The sequence below is a fragment of the Gobius niger genome (assembly GCF_951799975.1).
Source record: "Gobius niger genome assembly, chromosome: 7".
Taxonomy (NCBI): Eukaryota; Metazoa; Chordata; class Actinopteri; order Gobiiformes; family Gobiidae; genus Gobius; species Gobius niger.
The window spans coordinates 27,284,300-27,311,842 of NC_136858.1; the positions used below are offsets into that span (position 1 = coordinate 27,284,300).

A 27,543-nucleotide genomic window follows, 5' to 3' on the forward strand; every position below is an offset into this window, starting at 1 on the left:
AGATGGTATAAATCTTGAGCGGGGTTAAGAAATTGTGGTCAGTCGGTCATAAGAATTTCAATAGACCGGAGTGTTAGTAAATTGATGCTTGTCTCTACATAATTCATTCATTCAGTCATGCCTGCGGGTTGTAATAGCTTACGATTATCAATATGTGGGCTGGTCACGGTTTTTTATGTCCACTCTTGTTTTCCACCACAAAGACCTCCAAGCAGCAGGAGCAAGTTTATCATTACCTTGAGGATAACGCTTGTTTAGGGGCGGTCCGGCCGCGCCCCTCTTATGAATATGGAGATGCCTGGCTCGCGTGGACACTCCCACCGCTCCTTGTTGAACTTGTGCAGCGAGCGCCTCTTCGGACCAGCAGTCAGTCAGTCCGTCAGCAAGCAAGAGAGCAGTGGACTAGGCTGGCGCATGGCTGCACAATAAAAGTTTTCACCCTACAACAAGTGGAAATAAACTCAAGGAAGACGGAGAGTCACCAGCGGTAGTTCGCGTAAGGAGACTTTTTACGGGGAACTTTACCGAGGACGAGGTGGCTGCCTTATGACCCGGGAACGTGCGCTCTGCTTGCCCAAGTAGTGCTTCTTTCCCTGTCGTGCATGTTTAAATCAGAGGGGAGCAGAGGAGCCGTGTGTCGGCCAGAAGACTAATATCCAACAACCGTGAGGCAGGCAACAGCAGACTGGAGCAGGCATGGTTTGGAGACGAGGCTCAGTCGTGGCCGCCTTTTTGCTCTGCTTTCTCACGAAGGTACTTGCATTTACTTTGCGCAAAAAAAACAAAAAAAACAGAGGATCGTGTAACCTGTTTGATTTTTCCCTCATGTGGCGTGTGTGTCAACTAATAAAACGCGGCTATGCTAACGTTATTGCCATGCCTCGTGCATATGATTCCTGCGTTAGCTTTACGTAAAGTCATATTACAAATTAGCAGTGTTTACGTTTTTTTTTACGCACGGGCATAACAATAAACAACGCGATAATCTTGATGCTGTTTCTGGTTTAACTCACTCTCGTGTGTCTCCAACAGGTGTCAGTGGGATCTGGACAATTCGAGTTGCAAATTTTATCGATGCATAACGCCAATGGGGAGTTGCACAGCGGCTCGTGTTGTGACGGCGCGCGGAACACGGCGGATCGAAAGTGCTCCAGGAGCGACTGCGATACGTTTTTTAAAGTTTGCCTGAAGGAATACCAGTCTCGGGTCTCCGCTGCGGGCCCCTGCAGCTTCGGAATGGGATCTACGCCTGTCCTGGGAGGGAATACGTTTTCTTTCAAGAGCGCAAACAGGAATGACAAATCCCGGATAGTTTTGCCCTTCAGTTTTGCCTGGACGGTGAGTCTTTTTTTTTTTTTTTTTTTTTTTTTGGGTTAGTTTTTTTGTAGAGACTGAGAACTTTTTGTGCGTCTCGTGGGGCTTCTTCAAACGAAATAGAGAGAGAAAGAGAGAGAGAGAGAAAAGTCTGTTTGCATTTCAGTCAGAGCAATTAACATGTGTCAGTCACCAAAACCCACCTTGACAGAAATCACAACAAACTAGAAGAGAGAGCACTTCTCCTGTAATAGTCAGGCTCTTTGTGAGGTATCCTTCTGAACGAGGACCCCCCCCCTTGCTTTTCCATCATTTCTGTGTAAATTTACCAGATGCTGCTGGTATTCCTCTGTTTCAGGCCTAGACCTGTCTTTTTCTGTCTTGCTTTTAACACTGCTTTGCATATTGGACAAGACTATGCGCAACTGAGCAATTTGGATGAAAGCTAGAGTTTTATAGTTGACAGCCATTAACATCAACACAGCAATCTCCCCATGTGCTCTCTAAATACTCTGTAGTCATCCTGCTATTATCGCCCTGTATCAAAAATGTTGCCTCCCTCCTTTCGGCTTGTGTTGTGGAGTTGAGTGAGAAGATCTCTCTCTACTCTGGCTCTTAAGTCGTCCATGCTGTGAAATAGTACTTCCCTGAAAAATTCACATTCAAAAAACGTCTCCTTTCCTTCGCGTCAGCTCTTCTCGGCGCGAGGGTAAATAAATGGTCCTGACGTGCTTGTGGGAGCTTGGTTGTAGGTCTGTGAGAGAAGATTTGCCATGGAGCACATTTCGTTGTAATGAAAAGTGTGCTCACTCTACATAGACCCGCTAACCCCTCGCTTGGCTCAATGCCCCCACCACCACTGTCTGATACTGTAGGTCTCAGGCGCAGTGCGCTGGTCTGGTCACGTGCAGGCTGTAGTTATAATGCTTTAATATGATTTTTGCTAATGTATAGCGCACACATTTTGTCTGAAACAGCCGGGTAAAGGTCATTGAAGTCTTTTAAGTCTTGGATTGTGCAGTTCACTAAGTTGTTCCCAGCTGAGGGGGCAGAGCAGATCATTCAGGCTGGTTTTCCCCCCATGATCCGATCAGGCAGTAGAACAATGTTCACGGCAGGGTTGCATGCAATCTGATAGGGGCAGTATTTTTTTTTTATTTGCCCTCGACTTAGACACTGGCGCCTGACACCTTTTCGAAAGACAAAAGTTTCTGTTTATGTCCGCTCTATGGTAACCTTCACTTGGCATAAATGCTTAGTGCCGGATTAGTTTCATGTTATGTGGGGAAAATCGTTTCTCGTGGAAAACATCACTTGTTGACGTTTGAAATATGAGCAGTATTGCTGCCTTCACAAGTGTTGTAACTGCACTAGCTGTTGTAATGACACCTTGATTACACATACTCAACCACATCGTGCGCTAGACTGTCAAATGTAAGGCCCTGGGGCAAAAAGTGGACTGTAATAACTGTGTATTAGGCCTGAACATAGTTTTGACTTAGCAAGGGCTCATAACTGCTGAAAATAATAAACAGGGCAAGCTTTAGCAAAATACACGAAAGAGACAGAGCCGGCCCTAAAGCAACCACATGTGTAACAAAAGCAGGCTCGAGAAAACTAATTGACCTCGAGGGATACAGATACCATAAAGATATAGATCTAAAATAACCAACTCTTAGATAGATGATGAAACACGCAGTTAAAGCCTTTATTGTGGTTTATTATCATTATGACTTGGCTCCATGTGATACTGCATTTACCGGTACTTTATTGTCACAGCTGTCCTGCATTTTTACGACTACATCATTGTATCAAACCATTAGGAGCCTGGTGACATGTAAAGGGCAGGTCTGTGAATAGCTTTACACAATGCCTATTCCAGTGTCCAGTTGTGTTTTTTTTTTCCTCCACATTGAAAAGGAGCAGTATCCTCGTGCTTTTTTCCCCGAGAGCTCTACTTGAGTGCACATTTACAATCGTCAGGTTTGGTATGATATCACTCTTTGTCCTTTTCATCACTTGATTGGCTGCTGCGGACAGACGGCGGTGTGGTGCATTCGGGTTGTTGGAGTTCATGAGGCTGGTGTCCCCCTCCTCTCCCCCCCCCTCTTTTTTTTTTTTTTTGGTCTCTTCTCTTGTGAGCTGCATGAAGTTGGCCTCTTGTCCCGGGCCAAGGGCTTTGTTTAAGTCACGCTTGGTTGGACCTCAGGCATTTCATGGCTTTAACCTTGCCACCCACAGTAACCGCTGCACTTAATGAGGCTACGCGCATGTCCCTCCTCAGGTATAAGGGGCGACAGGCAAGACCTACAGCTGGACACTGTTGCCCGGGACATCTCAGACCTATCACGGCCCCATAACTTTGTCCATGCATGATTGCTTTTATATTACATGTTAGTGTAGAGCGTAGTGTGGGTCCTACCTCACAAAAGTGTATCAAGTCGGGACAATGGGGTGCCCTCAGTGACTACAGTGAGGATTACTGAACATAATGGAGCCAGTGCAGCTGTATTGCCAGCGCAGGGCAAGCAACAGGAAGTAGTAAACTCAGCACTGATTAAGCCTTCTCTCCAAAAATGATCTATTCTCCTTTGACTTTCAACTTTTTTAGGTTTTAAACTGTGGGTGCTACTTTTGGTACAATACAGGTCTCTTTTTCTGAGTTCATGCATGTTATTTTAGATATTTGTGGGCTATATGTTAAATGCTGTAATTAATTTCATGTTGTTATGTGAGTGTATTGGCTTCCTCTTGGTTCAGGCTGAATTTGGGCCCCGTCGTTGAGACCTGATTCGAGACCTGCTTTGGGATTGGTTTAGCTTTACTGGTTTGGTTTCATTGAGTCCATTTGTTTAGTTGTTTGACTGAGCAGTCATCAAAAGTCAGAGGTTTGACGTGGGCATTCTGTCGTTGTGTTGTCGGGCATGACACTTCACCGGCCTTGCTTATGTATAAATGTGGTAAGTGAATGAGTAATTAATGGCGGAGACTGGCAATCTCTCTTCCGTTAGTCGACCCCTCCCCAGGGCAGTTGGGGCTCCTACCTTACCACCCCTGTGGATGTGTAGTGAAGGAATAATGCATAGTAAAGCCCAATTCAAAACTAATACATTCTTATTCTTATTATTGCTTCAAAAAGTCTTAGCTCTCCCATTTTCTGTTGGTCTCTCTAAGCAGTTGTTTGACATCGGCGCCTTACTTCTGCAAACGTTGCATCCAGTCGTAATAATTTACAATGTTGGCGTCTCCATTTAGATGTTGCACAGCCTTGACATGATGATGATAGACCTCTTGACAAGTCATAGCCTTTTGAGCACCACTGTCAGGTGAGTTTTGCGGCAATCAGTTGCTTAACCTTGCGGGTAAGCACTGTTGGCAGCTGTGAAAGTAATAACATGTTTTTTTTTTATATCGTCTGCTCTGATGTGGCAGTTAAGGGCAAATTACTCAACTCAAAGAAGGGGAGAAGTATTTGGCTTTTTTTCTCCTCTCCTCGCGTCGCCAACAGCATCTCTGTGGTGGAAAGCGAACATGTTGTTACGTAATGACTTGTGATGTGTCACCGCCTTTTAATCTTATGGAGCTGCGATGCGCCTCAAAACGCCTATAATTGGGGGGATCTTATGTGTGTTGCTGTTTTGCTATTGGCTCAGTGACCCTTGGTGGCAGATGTAAGCGAAATAGATTGATCTGTCTGTCATTTTTGCCCTGCCTTAATTTTGTTTGACTTGTGGCAGATCCAAAATGATTCCGGGCTTTGTTTTTATTGTCATTGGCAAAAGTCGAGATTCCTCCGCTGGGAAGGTGTCGGCGAGGTTATTCCAGTTGATGCTCCCTATACGAAATGCTGAATAAATACCTGATTGTTCAAGAGCTGTTCTTGTTTTGATGAAAATCCCTTGACAAACACTGCATTCCTCCGCTGCAATTTGTCATTATCGGTCGGAGGCTTTGAGGAGATTAGGAAAAGTCTTGAGTTTTATGGGTGTGTTACAACCGTATTAATCACTGGGTTGATTCAGGTTGATAGCGTTGAATTGATTGACTCAGGAAAGCTGATAAAGTAAAGTGTCAATATCGGTTTGTTTACATTTAATCTGTAGGAAGTACCAAGACCAGCTTAATCTGATTTGCTTTGGATTTTTATTTGGTCTGTAACTTGTCTACATCCAGGCAGCAACAGGTAGTTCATTTTTAGCCTTGTGTTGGTCCTAGTCTGTTGAAATGATTTAGTAAATGATTCCAATAAAATAGTTATCGCAATAGACATGGGCAAACTAAGGGATCTACAATATATCCCAGTTCTATTAAGACGTAAAATGTAGATCTTCTCTTAGTTTTGGTCCTCACTTTTGGTTGTGTTTAACTGTCAACTTGCTTTAAACTATATCTTTGTTAGCCCGAACACAGCTTTGCCTTGTGACATGTTTTTCCTCTGTGAAAACGTTGGACGAACCACTGTTTTAGACCTTTGCCTTCCAGTTATTGAAACATCTTTTATTATTAAGTCCTGTTCCAGAGCAGGGCTGGACACCACAGATCTGGCCCTGAACGTGTGTGTATTGGGAAAATTCCCCTTGTAAGAGGATTCAGTAGTGTTCTTTGGCAGGACTGAGCGATTTGAACTGGAAAGATCCTTATCGCTGATGTTACATGTCTGTTGTTGGACACTGTCTGTTTGGCCGGCAAAGATAAGAAGAAGACGTATGAGCACACTTATTGCACTTGGACTTGCGCGTTTATGTGCAATTCTATGTTGTGCGCGCTTTGTGTGTGTGTGTGTGTGTGTGTCGGCCCTCTCTAAGTTCAAAGAGAAGTTGTGAGTCAGCTGGGAGCCTGGGAAAAGTGAACCTGGCACTGGCAGACTGATAACACTGAGAAGTTATGGAGTGTTAGTGAATGGGAAGGCATGCTCTCTTTCTCTCTCTCTCTCTCTCTGGAAGCACTTATTTTGTCCAAAACATACCAATAACAGTGAAGCTTCTTAAAGATAGACAGTTTAGAGCCCCTTGAGACTCGCTTTGATAACATAATCTCCAATATATATTCTTGTAAAGTAGTTCTTGCATACCAAAACATCAAAATGCGTTGTCTTGAATGTAAAAATATTGGGCTATGTCTTAATACATGCATAAACAGAATAACGGCAACTATATTGGCAAAAATTCAAGCCTATAATATTGTAATCCCATTCCAATTATGCTAATCTTTTTGCTATTTGAGTTGAATTTTCATTGTTTTCATTTGTATAATAATCATGTCCATAGAAAGCTTTCTTGTTCGACTCTATGTCTACATTTGATAGCATAATCGTCAATGTAAATCCTAAAATAGCTATTGTAATGACATACACACTTACTGCCAAACCACCAAACTACATATAATTATTGTCAGGGTTGAGCCTTCAATGTAAAGTCAATATATCTTATCTCTGATATGGCTCAAAGTGATAACTTCATTTGTCAGAGGTTGGTGATCATGACTCCGCAATAGCTCCCAAGTTGAAACAAGCCTAAATCATGCCAGATCTGGGTGTGTTAGGCCTTTATAGACACAGCCAGTAACCTATTAAACATTAAGTGTTATGACAGCAGTCCGTTCAAATTGATATATGATTATTTTCGCTCTTGGTGGGAAGTTTCTCTGTCTGAAGCAGGTGTACCCAGTGTTTGGGTGTTTTGGCAGCGGTTCCTCTGTTGCTTTAAATTGAGAGTCACCGCCTAAACTGTGACAAACTCCAACTGCTTTTAGTTCAAAGGAAGATAACTTATTTGTCATGCGGGTGTGAAGACATTTGGTCACCTTCTGATTACAGACAGTTATGGGAAATTAAGAAATAGTGACATATGACAAATTGTCAAATTTCTTATAAAAATTGTGGTTGTCCAGATGACTTCCTGTTTTTAAGACTATATTTGGACTGACCCTTCCAAATAATTTAGCTTGAACGCAAGTTTTTTCACGAGGAACAAATGGTGAAATCCCCCAAATTCTCCAAGCCGCGTGTATTTCTCTTCACAGCGGAGGCTTTTGCTGGCTAAGCATTAAGCGCTAGGCCTGAACCTGATACTGTTAAGCGCTCGGAGGGGAAGCGGAGGGCTTGTGTCCCTGGTGTTAATATAGCAGGCTGTAGGTTGTAGCGTTGTAGTGTGCATTGATGAGGTATCAGGTTGCCACATGACTGAGCTACTCAAGCTTTGCCTCCAGTAATTACAGCCAATTGTGGGAGAAAACACCCATAGTTTAAGACAGGCATATAAAAAATAAAAGCTTGTGTGATTGCAATGGAAATCTGGCACTAGATGAGACGATTGCTTCTTTAAAAAGGTGGAGAGTTGAACTCCTGACAAAACAAGGTAAAAAATGTTGAAGTGCGTCATGCCCTTTCCCTTAGAAGAAAGTGAGCAGGGGCTTTCCTTGAGCAGGTCTGTTTACAGTGAAGTCATTGCTGGTTGCTATGTCGGATTGCTGTCGTGCCTCGGAGCAGGAATAGGCAGAGGGGATGTGAAAGAGGAGTTTCTGTTGGATGCTCCGGCCGTGCGAGGGACTTGTCACCAGTGCATACTTTCTCCCTGACTCTTGGCGTGCGCGTCCACAGCCACATTGTTCGCTTACCCATGACTGAGGTACGGGCCAGTGTGCGTGTGAAAGGCGATACTGGTGTGAGCGCTACCGACCCTGCTTCAGACAAAGCGTTTCAGGAGTGCTGAAATCAAGACTGGCCCTCCAGAGTGGAGTTCATTCAGGCCGCCTCTGCCCCCTCAGCCCTGCCATCTCCCCCTTGTTTTTGTCTCATTCATTTCATAAAAATTGCTTGTTGTAGTTTAATTTTTCTGCTTCTAAGCTGGTTTTGCTTCTCTTCAAAGATGTACAAATGAGCGTGAAATTGGAAAACCCGTATACATCGTAAAACAGTGCTTTCTGAGAGAATTGGATATCTTCCACTGACTCCTCTCACCACATTTCATAAACATGTGGAAAAACTGTATTTGGGGAAAAAGTGTTACCGTGGCTCAGACGAAGACATGGTTTTGGAAATTGAGGCTCAAGTATCCTTCTTTCTATTCACTACATTTTTATTTTGACTGCTCTTTTACTCCAGAGACTGAGCTGATTTACTACAGTGTTTTGTTTGATCTGACTTGTCAAACCTCCCCTGTGCTCCTGATGTCATGAGGCATTCGCCAATGATGACCTTATCCAGTTTGCATTTTGTACAACATAAACATGATTACTGGTTATTAACAGTACACAACAGTACAAGAATGTTCTCATCATTTGTGTCTCTTGTTTTCCCCAGAGGTCCTACACTTTGATAGTGGAAGCCTTGGACTTCAGCAACGAAACCAGTGGTGAGTATTTGTCCTCATCTGCCTTCTCCATCTCCTCTTCCTGTGCTCGCTCCCTTCCTCTTGCCCAGTGAAGTCTAGGAGGAGTCGTGTGCTGAAGGTCAGTGGAGGAAGTTCACTCTCCTCAGTGGGTCCTCTGGGTATGAGTGCATCCGCATGGAGAGCAGTGCTGACAGGTGCCAGAGCAGAGAGGGTCTGAGTAGGGACAGAGCTGCAGACAGAGAGGAGGAAGTCTGGACGTGGAGGGCTGGAGGGTGCATCGGGGCCCTGCTGTTCTCTATGAAAATGTTTTCATTGGGCTGATGACTGATGGCAGGTGCTGCCAGCCGAGGTCAGGGTCACTGTCTCGCTGTCACTGAGGCGTGAACATAGTTGGTCCGGACGGTGCCGCTGGACTAAAGGCTCATTGGAGGGGGGGGGGGGGGGGGGACTGTCTTTAGGTTAGAGTTACCTCTCATGCAGGTGGACTCTGTTTTACTGCTGCTACACTCGAGTTTGTCTGTGAAAGCTGTGGTTGTACCTCTCATGCATGTGGGAATCGCACTGTAGTATCAATTTGAATCTAAGTTTTATTTTATTTGGTGCGGCAGAGCGGCGATGGCTCCGTGATCCAGCTCCCAGTGGGCTTTATCCCCTGCTTGTGTATGCAGGTCTGTCTGAGGTCATGCAGGTTTCGGTCTTTTCTGCTGTATTTGCCGCTCCCCAGAGAGCTATTAGGGCATTGGTGTGAAAAGCCCCTGAATGTACACACTCAATGCTGGTTAAGCCCCTGTGAGCTGCAAAGGGTAGTGCCCAGTGCTGGTAGCTGCATAGACCATCGCTATCTTTGCTGTCCTTTAGATAAGCATTCCAATATTTCCATCTATTTTTCTAACTTTTATACGTTTGTGTGTTTTCCTGTTTAAAATCCTCTGAGAAATCATTGAAATCCTTTATTTATCCTGCACTTAAGCTGTTAACCACCCAGCCCTCTGCTTATTGATAGTTTTACTGCCAAAGTGGGGCCTAGATGACTTTATGAAGCTTGTCTGAGCCAGCGTTTATGTTTATCCTGAGCCAGGCAGCAGGTAGTAAGGACGTGCTACTCCCGGCGCCGCGGGCAGCAGCCGGTAGAGAAATGCCTCACCGCTGAGCTCTGGCCTCCAGATCAATGTGAAATGTGGCCGTGCACTGTGATTTCTACTCGCCTCTCGCTCCACTCCACTATCTGCCGCTCGGGACTGTCCATGTTCAACAGCAGGCAGCCCCTCGCTCTCTGCGGGCCGTTGCATCATACTACACTCAGGGGCGACTCACCCAGCGGTCAGCTACCTCTGCTCTGCTCTGGGCAAATAACTGGTGTGACACATTTTTCATTCGCTCCCAGGTGGAAGATTTAGATAGCAAGTAGCAAGTGCTGGTGAGCGACTGAATGAACTGTGTTAATGTACAGTCTTTCTACTAAGACAACACTTTATAAGGAAAGTGTTTTGTTAGTTATCACAATATTGCCTAGAACATTGATTGAACCACATATGATCTTTCATTGGACAGAATTAGAAGTATTATCCCACTTTTTCTGGAGTCAAGCTCCTACATGACCCACCAGCATATATATATATATATATATATATATATATAAAAGGTGTTTGTTTTTTCCCCCCATGTTTTAGTGTTTATTCATTACTTACAAGGGCTGCACAATAGATCAAGAACCCATAAATGTATCACAAAATCTATAAGGTCTTCTATCTGAAAAGAAAGCAATTCAAACACAGCCTAAAACTTTAATGGAAAGTACTGAAATAGTTGAGTAAAATATGGCAAGAATATTGTTATTGTTATTGAAGACTTGTTGAATGTCATATTGTGCAGCTCTAGTGGCTTATTACCAGTCTTAGTGCACTGTTCAGTAGTTTGTTTTTCTATTTTTGTGTTGTGCAGCCCTGGTGAATTCAGTGTGAGGGCACCGCGGCGGCCATGTTTGCTCAGTTTAAGTGTGTTTGCGCTGTTTGTAAAGCTCATTACGGCTCTCGGCTCCCGGGTCAGCCTTTGCCCATTTGCCAGAGCTGTGACCTCGTCTTTGTTTGCCGTGCTAAAGAAAACTTTCCCCCGGCCTGGCGTGTGTTAAATCATGCATTATGGAGCTCCACTGTCCGTGTAAAAAAAAAAAGTTGTGTGAAAAAAGGCCCAAGACCTTTTGACTGGGGCGAAGGGAAGAATGTATATGAGAAATGAGGTTTGGTAAAAAAAAAAAAGAAAAAGTGCTGATGGTGCCGTGGCGGATGTCCCAGCGCTGGTGTCCACAGCCTGTAATTTATGGGCGCTGTGGTTGTGTCCTCGCCTGTGCAAATGTCTGCTGCAGTATAAGAGCAAGAGATTGAAGCTGTGTCCCCAAGCCGTAAACCTGAAACTGAGAAACCAAGCAAAAGGGAGATCTTACTCAAGCCTATACTTGTTTGTGTAAATGGTCAAATATGAGAAAACCTAAAAATCCTTGCATGCAGTAGTGGTTCGTGATATAGATTTTGGCTTTAGGTGAATTTGTCTCTGAAAAATGCCGCTTTGATTGTCTGTCTACAAATGCCTAAGGTGCAAAAGTATTGAGGAGTAAAATTCTACCCTACTTTAAGTTTGCACTCTAAACTGGGAATTATATCAGACATGACTGTAATTGAAGAAAACAACAAGCCACAACTTGATGCTTGCAGAAAAATATGTTGAAGTTAAAGTTTTCCTATAACAAAACGTGTTCCTCCTGCTTTTGCGTGTCGGTCCCTCACTGCCTTTAAATATATGAACAGGGCAGTATTAAAGCAATAGTGGCAATAACCCCAAGCTGTAAGCCTGAGAATCACAAACCAAACAGAGACACTTGGAGAAGAGAGCGTGAGAAAAACCCCAGTTAAAGTGCTCATTACAGTCAGCCTTTCTCTTTTTTCTTCTCCATTTCCTCCTTGTACTTCTCTTCCAACACACATGCTTGCCTTAATTACATATAATCTAGTATCTTGGAGATCTTCTGCAATTTGTGTCTGAATATTTTGGTTTCCCCGCTGTACGTTCGTCCAGATTTCACCATTGAGGAAGATGCGGCATTCCTGTTGTGTCCTCAAGTAGATAATAATAATAATAATGATGTTTAATTGTGTGTTTTAGGTGCGGATGGGAGGTTGATTGAAAAGGCGTCCCATTCAGGAATGATCAACCCAAGCCCTCACTGGCAAAAGTTGACTCACAACGGGCCCATAGCGCAGTTTGAGTACCAGATCCGTGTCAGCTGCGACGAGCATTATTACGGATTCGGTTGCAATAAGTTTTGTCGACCGAGGGACGAGTTTTTTGGACATTATACGTGTGACAGCAATGGGAACAAGACGTGTCTGGAAGGCTGGTCCGGACCTGACTGCACCACAGGTAAGCTTTGGGGCGGGTCATGTTGGTAAAAGGGGCGCAAATAGTTGCCAGAGAGGTGCTCATGTAAGAGGGTGGTTACATTAAAATAAATTGATTCAAAAATGTAGACAAAAATGGCACTCAGTATGCTTTTATTTTTTGTTGTGAACATAGAACTTTGAAAATCAATACTATAGGTGGAGAAATTGAACTGACCCACAAAAATCATCTTGCAATTAAAAACAAAGTACATTTTTGTAATGGTTCTCAAGTCACCACCTTAAATGACCCTTGTTGCTATTCGGCTGCGCTGCATTGTGGAGCAGGTTTAGTGTTGGCCTCATGAAGGAGCAGTGATTCAGGCTGATAGACTGTCTGCTGCATCCTGCCTCTCAATGGCCACTTTGTTCATGAATTTTCTTTTTTTCCACACCACAGGAATCAGACTTTTATTAGATATTGAGCCATGAATCATGGCTTATGGCGAGGCCTCGCATGCTTGTTGACAACACTGTTTATTCCCTCTGGTTGAAATGCAATAGTTGGAAGTAATTATCGTTTACTGCTGCAATTAAGAAGTGCTTAAACCTGAGTTGAGTCCGTCTTGGAGGCAGTCAAATAACTCCGTGCTTCTTTTCTTTTGTAGCTATCTGTCGACAAGGCTGCAGCACTGAGCATGGGTCCTGTGAAGAGCCGGGTGGCTGCAAGTAAGTGACCGAACTTCCTCTGCTTCATGTTCTGATGAGTTTTATGTCATATCCTGTTATTTGACAACATTTGTACTATAGTAACGTCAGCTGTGATTTGCACAATTGCATTCATGTACTATTATGACCACTGCCAGAAGTGTGCGGTGGAAGTGTCTTGGATGAGAGTTGTGTCCCAGCAGTAATGTAGCTGCATGGAGTTCTGTTTAAAATAATGAAATAGTATTAAAGATTTAGGCTGGTAAACCTATATTCTTAAAGGCCTTGTTCCCCATTTTGTTTGGTATTTTTGTATGTTAAAGAACACATATGGGACTCATCCATGTAAACGCGCCACATTGTAGCCATTCCCTAATTTCCGTCCGTCGTCCCACTCTCACAATCACAAACACCGTGGCCTCTTGTACATGATTTTGTGATGAGGAAACCAGAGCACCTGGAGGAAATTTACTCAGACTCAGAGAACATGCAAACTTTACACAGAAAGGCCCCACCCGAGGATCGAATCTGGGAACTTCTTTCTGTGCTAACCGCTGCGCCATCGTGCAACCAATTCATTGTTTGTCTACAAACATGAAAGAGCGAGCGCATGAAGCTAAAACGGTTTGTTGTGGTCCAAACTTTCTAACACAACAGTTGTTCACAAAGTGATGAATTTATAGCACGTTTCACAACGGGAAAAAAAAACTTTATAATTAGATGCAGTGTGCAGTTGTGTTTTTCACTTCCACAAACATCAACTTTTACAATGTACTGAAAGGACAAAACCCTTTGGGTACATGGCCATGGCCTTTAAAGCTTTGAAGTTGGCACTAAAAAGATGGGTTGTGTAAGCTGTAAATTTGCACATATGGTTGCTACCCATGAACATTTTTACTGGAATTACTATACTACTGTCATTATTTTTATATATTTTTATAATGTTAGATACTATGTGTGGTGTTAGATAACAAGTGCACTCTTCAAAAGGATCTTTGAAATTCTTCAATGTGACGTTTAGCTCAGTTAGATCAGTTAGATCAGTTCAATCAAGTACAACACTTGCATGAGCCTGCAAATGTAATGTTTGTGCAACTAATGGTTTCCTAATGTGACGTTTGCACACAGCCGGAGGAAAAGGCCAGAGCAGATGGGTATTCAAGCTAAGCCAATTGTTATTGGAGTTGAAAGTGTACCTGCTCCGAGAGGATTTCTTAATTTTCTGATTTGGCTGCATATCAAGCACAAAGTTGATGGAGTTTGTTCGTTTAGTGCTGCAGTTCTTGTTGTTTTTCCCAAGCCTTTGACATCATCAGGTTTCTTGTGAGAGCTTGTGTGGCCACTGGCAGAACACGGAGTTTGAATTTCTTTAGTCTGCGCACAGGTGTGGTTACATTTGGAGCTTTTGGTATTGCTTTGTTTATATGCACCTTGCCAGAAAACTCCTCCAGCCAGCTCTGCTACTGTTGTTGCAGTGAGCTGTTTCCCATGATAAGGATAACGACTCATACATGTTGTTGTATACTTAAACTCAAGCTAATGCTGGTGCATTGTTGAATTAATTACATTTCACAGAGGAGCGGTCTGATCCCTGCCACGTTGAGTGTTGTTAGGCAGAATTTCTTTCATGCTTATGTTTATGTGCTGCATAATCTAATGTTGTGCTGCTCAGTAATTTGGCTGTGTAATGACTGTCGATGATTTAGGATGCTGTCGGTGAGTGATCTGCTTCTCATGAGAGGATTAGCACACTTTTAAGAATAGCTGCTTTAATCACAGACTGAGGTTTACTTAACCACGCGTTTATTTTTACAGTCCGTCCGTTTCTTGGGGCTAATCAGTGCGCCACTTCCCTGGAGGGACACAGGGTTTCCTGCTCCTGCTCTCAGCGCTGCAGTACTGTATCGCCACTTCACCACCTTTAACAGCACATTATCAGCAAGCTGCACTTCTGTCTTAATGACGGAGGCCTGGAAGAGGAGGGCAGCACTATCAGTGTAATTATGGCCTGGACATTTTAGTGTCCACTGCACTCCCTCCTTGGCCTCCAGGCACTGACTCCTGACTCATGGGAACCAGGATGAGCTGCAGTAACTCCAGCTGAACCACTCTGAGCAGAGAGAGTGCGACTGCCAAGCCGCAGGCAGGGCCTTGTTAAAGAGAGCGTCTTGCTGCATGCTAATGTTAGCTGTGCTAAAGGTCCCATTGGAGCCGTCATTTATTGTTTTGTTTTTTCTTATGCCATACCATTGTTTAAAGCTGTTGCATAAACCCTGCTGCTTAAGATTCATTTGTGGTCCCTTTAGTCTCAGCTTATTGTGAATGCAGCCTGTTGTTTCATGTGCTCAGCTCAGTGCTGCATACAGTATTATAATGCTGGTTCATTAGGTTCAGATTATTGCTGCATTTTTAAGAGGGACTTTGGAATGAACAACAGATTAGTGTGTCTCAGCCGCTCCCGAGATATTCTGTTTTGATCGTTTGTTATTTGCACATATGTTCCCAGTGCCACCACTGACTTTAGTGTGTCTGCCCCACAGTGAGTTGAGCCTCGATGCTTGTGTGTTGCAGGTGTCTGTATGGCTGGCAGGGCCAGTACTGTGACAAGTGCATCCCTCACCCTGGCTGCGTCCATGGCACCTGCGTGGAGCCCTGGCAGTGCCTCTGTGATACCAACTGGGGCGGCCATCTTTGTGACAAAGGTTGATCGTCTCTTATTTCAGCTGCAGTTTCTAAAGGACCGTCTGTGTTGTGTCAAAACATACTAAACGTTTGAAACTTTTCCAGATCTGAACTACTGCGGCACTCACCAGCCGTGCCTGAACGGAGGGAAGTGCGTCAACACAGGACCTGACAAGTACCAATGCACCTGCGCTGAGGGTTACTCTGGAGCCAACTGTGAGAGAGGTAAGAGCCACTGAGACATGGAGGCAACTATAACGTCTATGATCAGGGTTTGTGCCCAAACCTCGCTGTTGGCTACACAGAAACTGTGGGTTTTGAAAACATAGATAATTCCTAAAATGAGTCCAGTTGCATTGTTAATAATAATGTGAATCTGTGAAGTTGATTCCTTAAAAATCAGTTTTGGACAATGCTTTGGAGACATTTAGGGGTCATGGTCTATTATCCTCTGGTGTCCCGTCGTGAGCGCAGCCTAAAGGTCAGAGGTGGGCTGAGTGTGTAATCAGAGGAGGCGATAACTCGTCCATAATCTATTTTCACTGCGGCCTGAGTGCCTCCAAATCAGGTAATCCGCCAGTTTGATGTTGAGGCTCCGCTCATCTGTGCACGTCTTAGGTATTTCACAGACAGATGGGTGCGGTGCTGAGGAGATGATGGACTTTTCCTCATTAAATCTCAGACTCGCCGGGTGCTGACAGCTTAACTGCGGAGATGTCAGGAAACGGTGAACTTAGTAACAGGAGGTCCGAGACGAGGAGTGCGTCAGGCCATTGTGGAGCGAGAGGCCCCTGGGTGCAGCTCCGCATCCTCTGCCTCCCCCCTGTAGGTCCTTCCATATGTGCACCGTTCAGATAAGTTGCACCAGCACTTAGGGGGCAAAGTGCTTATTGTCTCTCTATTTATTTTTTCATTAGCAATCAAAAATATTATTCGGAATGCATGGAAAGGGAAGTCATCTCAGCTCAGACCGAACATGGAAGAAAGTGGATGGATGTTTTAGAAAAAGGATTGTCTTTTATATGGGATAAAATGTATTCCAACTATTTTATTGTCAGTTCCAGATGTCGAGATAGCTCAAAGAAGATGTTTATGTGGTATTTGATGGATTTACTACTACTTACTACTGCACTTGGCTAAAGTGTTTTTTTATGTGATCAGTTCATTTCACAATGTTCAACAATAGCAAAGTTGTAGTAGAGAAAATACTGCACTGCCAAGAAGCAGAATCAATAAGCTTATAGTAAATGGCCAACCCCTCTTCTTAGTTAACCAAGCCATGAGGGTAAAATGATTTGTTATATTCTCTTACTCGTTACAACCACTATAGAAAGCATTTTAATTGTTCAGTTCTGTTTACACAAGTCGGTCCATAGCTTAGCAACGACCTTCTCCCGCTGCACACCTCAGAGTATTGTAGGTATTCCACGAGTTAATTATTCATTTGTGATCCATTTGGGACCTGCTCATCCTTAACTCCTCCCGCCACTCTCTGAGCTCAGGCTGAGGAACGGCGGCAAGTGAAGGGGGAAGTCACGGTGCGTTGGTCGGGTCAACTTAGCATGAAAGATGATTTCCTGGTGGTGTGGTCTGCCGCGCGGGTGATCAGGCCGAGATGGGGGGAAATTGAGCGCGTTCTTGGGTTGAGAGGAGGGTTGAGAGGTGAGGGGTGTTGAACCTTGAGTTAGATCCACTGATGAGGAGTGTCTTGGGAAGGCGATTGAAAACAAGGAGATTAGAAGTATTTCTAGGAGTCCAGGAAATCACAGAATGGACTACAGTGTTTTACCCTTTCTGTATGCCACCTTAAAGCCATTCTGAAGTGTTGTTTTGGTATTTACTGGGCTTTTTCTTGTCTGCCGGCTGTTAAGGTGTTGATTAAAGGTTGCACAAGTGATTTACTTGAACGGTTGCAATTTGGCATCGTAAACACTGGTATTGTTTTGGCAGCACCACATCCTAGCAATATGCTACAAACAAGTCCTGAGATTTTTGTATTAGTTTAATTGTTGTTCATTCAGTTTTCTCTCAAATATGAATGCTTCTGGACACTTATACAATCTTTTTCCAATCGCAATACATGCCAGAAATATTGCAAATATACACTTTTTGCAAATATCTTATGCAGCACTGTTTTGTTTCATGGTTGCCTATGGAGAGTTAGTCAGCCTGTGTCATGACAAGGCAACATCAAAGTGCTGTGGGAGTATTAAGTTAATGATTTTAAAGCTTTAAGTACAGGCTCCATAGCGGCAATTAAAATCCAATGTGATTAATTTCAATTACATCAAAATCAAGTCTTAATCATAAATTGTAAAATGGGAGGATTTTTCCCACCGTTGCGTGAGTCAGACGGGTGTGTTGTTATTGACCTGCTTCTAAACTGTCGTTCCAGCTGAACATGCCTGTCTGTCCAACCCCTGCTCCAACGGAGGGAGCTGCTCTGAGACCAGTCAGGGGTACGAGTGCCAGTGTGCGCCGGGCTGGAGCGGAGACTCCTGCGCCATCAGTAAGACCTAAATCATTAACTCACTCCAAACCTTTGTCATTACTCCTGGAGATTTACTTCTTTCACTTTTGCTCATTGACTTTAATCTACTAGAGTTACATTATTCGGTTGTAAGTAACAATTAGGGCTGCAGTTATTAGCAGCCAAATTGAGATATGAATGGCAGCAATTATCTACATGCGAGGACTGAAATGATCCTGGCAGTACAATATTCTTTGCATGTGATTTTTGTAGTTCATATTTCAGTGTTTCAGATCTTAGCTTAATCCGTTTAAAATGTTGACATCAAACTGAATCTTGACTTTTAGGGTGCATTATGAAAACCTTTTTGTGACCAGTGTTAATTTCGTCGACAAAAATATTTAGTCTCAATTTTAGTCAATAATAGTAATATTTTTGCCGACTAAAACGAAATTAAAAGTTTTTCATGAGACTAAAACTGTGACTAAAATGTCCAGATATTTTCATCGACTAAAATACGACTAAATAAAAATGAAAAGGAGAAACTTCTATTGAGCCTCAGATCATGTAAATTCTTTCTTCTGAGCTTTGTTCATGTGAGAGCAGCTCCATGAAGCAGGACCTTGATTAAATATGATTATAATAAATATTATAAATGCAAAGTCAACTAAAACTAGACTGAAATTGAAGATTTTTTTTTACTAAATCTCGACTAAAATTGAATTACATTTTCGTCAAAAGACTAAAACTAAATTAAAATACGTTTGATATGTCAAAATTAACACTGTGACCCAATGGCTCTATGGGTGGTTACATGGCGCCTTTACTTTTCTGGTGAGAGTCGAAAAACCATCAGAAACTCTAAAAACAAATTGATCCTGGAAAGTAAAGCTGCCATGACGACCACTAGGTCACAAAAAGGTCAAAAAGGTTTTTTTCCACACAAAAAGTTCCATAATGCACTTTAAAGTTTTGTGTGTTCAGATTTTAAGTGCTGCTTATTTGGATGACTAAATACCTTTTAGCCTTCCTCTACCTCCATGTATATCTTTGAAGTACCCATTTGAGTACATTAAAGATACTGCCCCCAGTAATCAACAACCTGAATAACCAACTCTTAACCATGTGCAGATATGGATGAATGCTCACCAAACCCGTGCAATCATGGAGGGACCTGCCAGGACTTAGTGAATGGTTTCAAGTGCCACTGTCCTCCCCAGTGGTCAGGGAAGACGTGCCTCATCGGTGAGCCTCTCCTTCACTTCTCACGTCTGTCAACCGCACATATACATATGCAAACATCTCTAAACTCCTTTTCGTTTCCCTTCGTAGACGCCAACGAATGTGAAAGCAAGCCGTGCGTCAATGCCAACTCGTGCCGTAACCTGATTGGTGGATACTTTTGCGACTGTATGCCTGGCTGGACGGGGCAGAACTGTGACATCAGTGAGTGGAAGCTTGTCCTTTGCACCTGTCTAGCTCCAGTCGGCTTTTCTCTGTGGATTTAAGCTCATACAAAACTGTAGTAGGCAGGACTATGTAAAAGAATCCAGATTATTGTTACGATTTTTTTGTCGGAAACCTCTTTTAAACGCCATTTTAAACAGTTTATTCATTCATATTCACCTACTATATTTTTTAGTTAAAGGGACTATACAGAGTTTAAAAATGTTATAACTAAGTCTTTTCCTTACCCTAAATGTTCCAGCCATGTCCTAATGTGTAGAATGAGCTCAGACCTGTTCACCAGAACTAAAATCCTGCACTGTCACTCAAAAAGGTGTCAATTCGGGTCTGAAGTGCCGTCATGCACAAGCTTATTAAAGAAGGTGCAGTTACACGTATGACCTGAGGTGGCAGTAGTGAGCATAAAATGGCCAACTTGCATCTAGCTTCTTTAAGGTCTGTGCAGTATTTTTACAAGATCTTTGCAAGACCAGTGCCTTGGCTGAAGTACTGAATACTCTCTCTAATTCATATGTTTCTTCTTATGTGTTTTTGTATCGTAATTCTCCAAAAAACCTCACTCCAACTTTTGCACAGTGCTTGGAAAATATCAGACAAACTGTTGAACAAGTGTTGCTTTTACTGCATCTTAAACGCCGTATCATTATAAACTGGCGTAGGGGCCAAGGCTGCGGTGATTAGAGGAGGCTCAAAACAATCCCACGACTAGTTTCACTTGGCAGCAGACGGGATTGTGCAACACCACGCTGCTCTCAACTCCTACCCCGTGTTATCCAACAGTTACTGAGCAGTGCATTGCCTTCACTGTGGCATTGAAAAACATGGGAACCATAAAGGCGTATTTTACTGAAAAGCTCTGTGTTTAAGCTGTTCAACATTAATCCCCATGTTTGTGTGCGCTTTTTTTGCAGATATAAACGACTGCAAGGACCAGTGCCAGAATGGCGGAACCTGTAAAGTGAGTATTTTGTCAAAAGTAGGGCAAATGTATTGACAAATATTGTTATTGCACTGCTCGGTGACGCAATATATAACGCAAAAAGCCGCAACACATCTGACTGAGATTTATACTTGAGTTCATGACACACACAAACCCATAGTAACTTCAAAATACGTAAAAGTTCAGTTTTAGTTTTCCTTAGATCTGGAAAGTTCCATGTTGAAATGTTTTCGCAAAGTATCGCAATAATATCGCCGTTGCAGTATTCAAGACAGCTTTATTCCACTGCAATCGTCTGCGTTTGCCACGTGTTTACCGGTTTGCTTGTTTGTTTAAATGTCTGTTCTGCCGAAGCATGAGATATTTACAGCGGTTGTATAAATAGATGTAAACTGTGCTCTCCGAAACTCGACAGAGGAATTGTTGCAGGAATTCCTCGCTGAAATCAAAACCGGGGGGAGTGGGTTCAGACGGCTCTCCGAGGGCGGGACACACAAGCTCCTTGACCACACGAGATTGAATTACCACAAACATTATTGTCTTGAGCCGGTGCCAGGAAAATGTGTTGAAATAATTGTACGGCTCTGATAGTATTCCTCAAAAACGAACCCCCCTTTACGCATGTCCTGCCTCTCAAGAGCAGAAGCGAATAAACATCCAAATCACAGCGCGCAAGATGATTTCCTGAACAGAAAAAAATGTCAAAACAGCTGAAATTGAACCCTCTGCTCTTTCTTCCTTTAGGACCTGGTTAATGGCTACCGATGCGTGTGCCCCCCTGGGTTTGCCGGGGAACACTGCGAGAGGGACGTCGACGAGTGCACGAGCTCGCCGTGTTTGAACGGCGGACGATGTCAAGACGAAGTTAACGGATTTCAATGCCTCTGTTTGGCTGGCTTCTCAGGGAATCTCTGCCAGGTAAATGAGATTACGACTTTACTTAAGCAGCAAAGAAATAACATGGTCATGGGATGGGAACAGGACGGTAACTCTTGATAGCGGGGAGTTTCCAGTCTTTGTACTGGGTTAGCCATAGTTTAAGGGTAAACCTCTTAACCTCCACCTGAACTGAGCACATTTCCTCCATTTTTTCTCTCCAAGCAACAAAAAAGCCTCAAAATATTGACAAAAGGGTAACAAAAATCTTCAAAGTTCCGATCACTTTTGTAGGTCTTTGCTTTCAAATGAGGCGTTACACTGTTGCTCTCCAGTCAAGAAGCTTTTAGATTTGGGTGAAGCCAAACTGGACAAAATAAGATCAGATGGGGGTTAAGAGGTTAATCGTATTACCTTGAAATTAGGTGGGTTTACTTGCGCATCCTGTTTCCTTATAACTACACACAGTCGACTTTGTTTGTCACGCCAGTTTGATCCACTGGTTATTATTTTAATGAATTGCTAGACCCTTGTGATCCTGTGTTGTCTTGTTAGAAGTCTTCCTTTTGACCTGGATCACAGCAGTGTTAGATGTTACTCTCTGCCGTTTAGTTTTACTGCCCTGTGTCTCTTCCCTTTAGAGCAAATGGTAATTAATGCAAAACCGGACTATAAATTACCTGTTACTGGGGCATCCTGACCCAACGGAGACTGTTCTCATCTCAAACCCCTTGCTCTGCCTCCATTACTAGCCCTCTTTGTCCTGTATCTCTGGACTGCCTGTAAATTTTTCCTGCCCCACCCTGTAAATGTCTGTTGTTCCCCAGTCCTGGTTTTTAAAAAGGGAGTGCTTTGTTGAATCTGCTCCTGGCTCTGCAGCGGGATACATTCTTCGGCACTGAAGCCTCGGGTCGGAAGACGGCTCCTGTGTCTTTGCCTTATTTTTCCTTCTTCCTCCGAGCTGTGTGCGTGTGCTGTTTCCTGGCACGGCCTGCAGGGAGGATGCTGTGGGTTCTGCTCTGTCTAGTGTAGCAGAAACTATGTCAGCTATCAGATTTACCGTTTTATCTATTAGAGAGATTCTCAGGCTTTTCACGCCAATAGCTACTTAGAAAATGGGCAAGTCTAAACCGGGATTAACGGCGTACGAAACCAAGTCTAAGTCATGGCAAAAGGAGGGCAAGGCTAAACAAAGACAAAACCACTTTAATAGGTCACAACAGGTACCGCATTATGTCAGTGTTTTGTAGTGAATAATCTATTTCCTTCTTTTGATCTTTGTACCATGTTACAATGTTCTCTCATCAAAAACACTCCAGGAATTCTTGCATGTTTGAGGTATCTTTGAATCTTCGTGTTGCCATGGCACCTCACATTTTCATACTGTACATTACTCCTCCCTTTATACTGGGTCATGCTAGGGCTGCTCGATTATTGAAAAAATAATAATCACGATTATTTTAGTCATAATTGAAATCACGATTATTCAAAGATTATTTGTTGCCTTTAAAAAAAAGTATTTATTTTGTTAATATATTTATTAATAAAAAAACTATGCTGAATATTTTCTGTTTTCTGAACAGTCATAAATGTTCAAATGATTTCAAGTATGCCTCGATTAAAGAGAGGTCCCTGTTTCACACCTGCCCCCTGCTGGCCAGTCCACACACCTGCACAAGTAAACTGAGCAGCGCAGCGGATGACATCATCACACAGCGCTGTTTGTTTTTTATGTCAGGCAAAAGCAAATAAAAAAAAATAATAATAATTGCACAGCCCTAGTCTCAGCAAGCACCAACCCGATATTCAGTAGCACTTAACCAGGATCATATGTGAGCGATACCCATGACCACCTCAAAACTAACACACACTCTCCTCTGCCCTTTAGCTGGATATCGATTACTGCTCGCCTAACCCCTGTCAGAACGGGGCACGGTGCTTTAACCGGGCCACGGACTACTACTGCTCCTGTCCTGAAGACTACGAGGGCAAGAACTGCTCCCACCTCAAGGACCACTGCAGGACCACCACTTGTAAAGGTAGCTCTATCAATATCACATTAGCAAAAGATGAACCCATGTTTTCTGTTTTCTGAAGCTGCGCATATCTTAACCATATGACAATAATCCCTATTGTAAAGGAATTGGTAAGCGTCTTGTAAGGATGTTTCATACACACTGGACACTTCCAATTGGCTACCTCTCCTCGGCAACAATGAACTGACTTTGCATGATTCCTAAAGTAAAAAGTGGCTATTGTGCAAGCTTTAGCAATGGGAGTAATAGAGAGCTAGTTTTCATGCATGCTTGTTTGGGGAGTTGGCAAGAAGAAGAAGCTTTAGGTTGTGTTCCCTCGCTTGAGCTTAATAGTACTTCAATTATATTAGGTTCATTCTGAAGTTCCTTGGCGTAGGTGTGCAAGTTTTGTGTACCGCTGCTCAAATACCTCGGTAAAGCTCCTTAAATGATTTGTTCCTCAAAGTCTGGCAGTGTCCCCGATAGCGCTGTGTGTGTTCTCTGTTAGGCCTTGGTGGGCTCCCTCTTCTTTTCCCCCTCGCTGCATTTTGCCGCGCTGATGTGTGCGTATGTGTAATTGAGTGAGCGGACCAACCACTGAGTCAGATACCAGACGGTGAGATTCTCGCTGCTTTTGGCAAGAATCAAGTGATTACAGCGAAGCGTCGTTGCCCGGCCCCGCTAACCCGATCAGACAGGGGGAAAGGGAAGGGATTTATGCGCAAAGTGAAGGAGATCTCTCTGACTTGACTATGAAAGCAGAACGGCTTATCGCTGTTACAACTATCAATCACTAGTTGAGTTTCCGACCCGCGTCATGTGATACTCTCAGCGGTTACAACAAAATTACATAATTGTTTTTAAACCTCTTGAGGTGATTGTGTATGATTGCATTGCTCGGCAGATGAAATGTTTTCCTGCGTCTCAAAAATACAGTTAAGCTCTAAAACCCTCTTAATAGTGTATTTTCCACAGTATTTTGCTATTTTGTGTCATTTCCCGCCAGCAGAGCTCTATTAACAAAAAAAAAATAGGCCCGACCATGGATGAATGATCTGGTGCTGTTTAAACCAGGCCTGCTCAAAACGTTATTGTCATTGCAATATTTGGAGGCAATATCCAGATTGCAAGACGCCATATTATATTGTAAAATCACTCAGGCTTTTCCATCTGAAGGACACACTATTTTTAGTCACTGATTAGTCACTCTTTTTTTTCTAACGATAACGATACTGGGGTTCGAGAATCTGTTGATATCCGATATTTACCGATAACAAGAGACTTACTTAAAAGTGGCCCTCTCTGAGTGAAAAATTTAATTGACTCTTTTCTCCATTTTAAGATCAGTAAAGTCATATTTTATTGTCATGATGTTACAGATCAATTATTAATTATATCTATTGATAAACTAATGGATAAACATTAAACAAGATAAACATCTTTGGGTAAATGACAGGCTTTAGGTTACATTAATATAAACAATTCACGTGGAGTGATCTGATCATCACAAATATGTTAGATCAGTTATTTCTTTAAAATAAAATACAAACACTTGACTTCAGCAGTGGTTATTTTATTGTATTAGGCTTCTTTAGGTATTTCTATCATAGTTTCTGACCCAACCTTGATTAGTTTTCTTTAGCTTTAGCATACTATTGCTAGGGCGGCATTTTGTGTAGCGAATGTAAATACATTTGAAGAGGTTAAAACTAAATCAGGTTCTTAGCTTTAAAACGATATACAGCATGCCCATATTCACTTAGATTTAGGTGGTGAAAGTTGTGTTTTAAGGCGTTGAGAGCCAAAACTGGTATCAGTTCAGTATCGGTGGCCAATACCCGATCGTATTTTTTCCAGTATCCGTTCCGATATCCAATTCAAGACAGTTATTGAATGTTGAATTTTTTTCTCATAGTGTGCAGTCTTAGATAAACTATAGATTTTCATTTCCATAGTTTTTATCAGCCAATCTAGTCAAGTAAGTACTTGTTAATTTGCCTAGAAGCAACTAAATGCCGAAACACCTTTTGATGTTGATGTTCACTGGCAGAGTTAATAATTGAAGTAATAATTGGAGACGTTAATGTTTTGTTCCCACATTTCCTCTGCACACTAGCCCATGAAAGGTGTAAATTGTCATGTGAAACCAAGTGATAAACTCCTTTTATGATTGTTCACACTCCCTGTATCCAGTTGTGTAACTCCATTAACTGTCATCGCAGTGATTGACAGCTGCACCGTTGCCGTGGCGTCCAACAGCACTCCGGGCGGGGAGCGGTTCATTTCCTCGAACGTGTGCGGACCCCACGGACGCTGCCGGAGCCAGGCGGGGGGACAGTTCAGCTGCGAGTGCCACGAGGGCTTCAGGGGGACCTACTGCCACGAAAGTACGTCTATTGTAGTTTTCACCCACTTTCTTGCAGCATATGATCAGCATACCTAATCTCCTGTGATGATCAATCATTTTTGCAGCATACTTAGGCACCTCTGCACCTTATATATTATTTAAAGGGGCCAGATGCAAGTTTGCCATTTTATGCTCACTACTGCCACCTCAGGTCATGCGTGTAACTGCACCTTCTATATCAACCTCGTGCATGACGGCAATTCGGACCTGAAGTAAAAACTTTTTGAATGACAGTGCAGGATTTTAGAGGCAGAATATGTAGGGGAGGAAAATACAGAATTTAAACTCCGTATAGTCCCTGTAAGTGTGACTGCAGAAACCTGTCAGTAGCAGTGGGCCTAAGGACTGTTCTCCAGATCTTGCGCTAGGTTCAAGGACAGAAATACCCAGCTGTATGATTACCCATTGTGCTTGTTTTAGGAATGCTGCAGATGCTATCCATTCTATAAATGTTGCCTAAAGCACGACTCAAGTCTCATCTAAACTCTTCTTTCTTCTTCAGACATCAACGACTGTGAGAGCAACCCCTGCAGAAACGGCGGCACGTGCATCGACAAAGTCAGCGTGTACCAGTGCATCTGCGGCGACGGCTGGGAGGGCGACCACTGCGAGATCAGTGAGTAATACTCCTTGTTCTGCTTGTAAATTAAGCGCACGTCTTTGTCAAGTGAACGTGTTTCGACATCGGGAGCCCGTTTGATGTCATTTTTGATGTGGTAAAATCATAAATCTCATCAATCTATTACGTGTCACCCACTAGACATAGATGACTGCAGCACCAACCCTTGCCACAACGGTGGGACGTGCCGGGACCTGGTGACTGACTTCTTCTGCGAGTGTAAAAATGGCTGGAAGGGAAAGACGTGCCACTCCCGTAAGATTTTTTTTTTTAAGTCCTTTTCATCTTTGTAGTAGCTGTCTGCCTGTGCACGCTCCTGGTATGCGCTTAGGGCAGTTTATAATCATCAAAAATATGTTTATACTCTGCCTGACGGTGGTCGAAAAGCTTAAGTAACCTTGAGTTTTTAATGGTTCCCCCAGAGGAGAGTCAGTGCGATGAAGCCACATGCAACAATGGAGGCACCTGCCACGACGAGGGCAACACGTTTCAATGCAAGTGCGCCCCAGGATGGGAGGGGACCACGTGCAACATAGGTGAGAAATCCCATGGCTCGATTTGACGTTTTAATGGGTATTTTATGTGGCACAATACACATTCATTAGAGCACATCAGACTAGAATGTAATTGTTCCAAAGTTAAAAGTGACAGCTTTTATTGACAACTTAGAAGGGGATCGTCTTAGTCACTGACAGCCTTAAGTTTTGTGGCTTGTCAGTGTTGGAAATGTTCCCAATACAATATGAGTTTAAATTTGAATCGTTTGAAATGGGATTGGCACAGGATGTTTGCAATTTTGTCCAGTCTTTGACCTTTTTACTGTCAGGGTCACTAAAGTAAGTCACCATATGTGCACTGATTGCTTTATTGATTAGGCTCAGTTTTTAAACAAACTGCGCTTTCTTACCAGGGTCAATTACTTTATTTATCCTGGCTTAGGGTCTGACTGAGAACATGAGCTTTTGACTCTTTGTGGTTGGATTACATTGTAGTCCGATGTACATATTTATCTTTTCCATTTTGGGGAACTTTTTCTTGGTTTGTCAAATACTGTGGCTTTGTTGCTGAAGGTAAACAGACCACACACTGTCAATTGCATTGTATCTGTTATGTATTAATGTTCTGTTATTTGAGGTCCACAAATGTTTTTGATCCCTCAGTCAGCTCCCCCTCGCTCCTCTGAGTGCTGACAGATATCCGCTTTAAATCCCTGATTGCCCTGACAATACACTTCAAAGTGGAGGAATGTAGATTCCCCTCAGAGAAAACAAAACCTAAACCAGCGGTAGTTTCCTTTACATGCTAATATGCGCTGCTGATAATCTTAAATATAATGGAAAAAG

General features: G+C 43.0%; 1 protein-coding gene across 1 annotated transcript in view; it reads left to right on the forward strand.

Annotated features, from left to right (window-relative positions):
- The first annotated feature begins 378 nt into the window (after window positions 1-378).
- jag1b (jagged canonical Notch ligand 1b) overlaps window positions 379-27,543 on the forward strand; it is a 36,278-nt gene continuing 9,113 nt past the window's right edge. Inside the window, exons 1-17 of the mRNA XM_079559710.1 lie at window positions 379-753; window positions 1,033-1,338; window positions 8,615-8,666; window positions 11,802-12,059; window positions 12,685-12,745; window positions 15,296-15,426; window positions 15,512-15,631; window positions 17,802-17,915; window positions 19,008-19,121; window positions 19,209-19,322; window positions 20,255-20,301; window positions 21,028-21,201; window positions 23,048-23,198; window positions 25,397-25,561; window positions 26,084-26,197; window positions 26,342-26,455; window positions 26,623-26,736. Coding sequence (XP_079415836.1) covers window positions 697-753; window positions 1,033-1,338; window positions 8,615-8,666; window positions 11,802-12,059; window positions 12,685-12,745; window positions 15,296-15,426; window positions 15,512-15,631; window positions 17,802-17,915; window positions 19,008-19,121; window positions 19,209-19,322; window positions 20,255-20,301; window positions 21,028-21,201; window positions 23,048-23,198; window positions 25,397-25,561; window positions 26,084-26,197; window positions 26,342-26,455; window positions 26,623-26,736 — 2,206 coding nt within the window. The 5' untranslated portion in view covers window positions 379-696. The remainder of the gene's footprint in view (window positions 754-1,032; window positions 1,339-8,614; window positions 8,667-11,801; window positions 12,060-12,684; window positions 12,746-15,295; window positions 15,427-15,511; window positions 15,632-17,801; window positions 17,916-19,007; window positions 19,122-19,208; window positions 19,323-20,254; window positions 20,302-21,027; window positions 21,202-23,047; window positions 23,199-25,396; window positions 25,562-26,083; window positions 26,198-26,341; window positions 26,456-26,622; window positions 26,737-27,543) is intronic.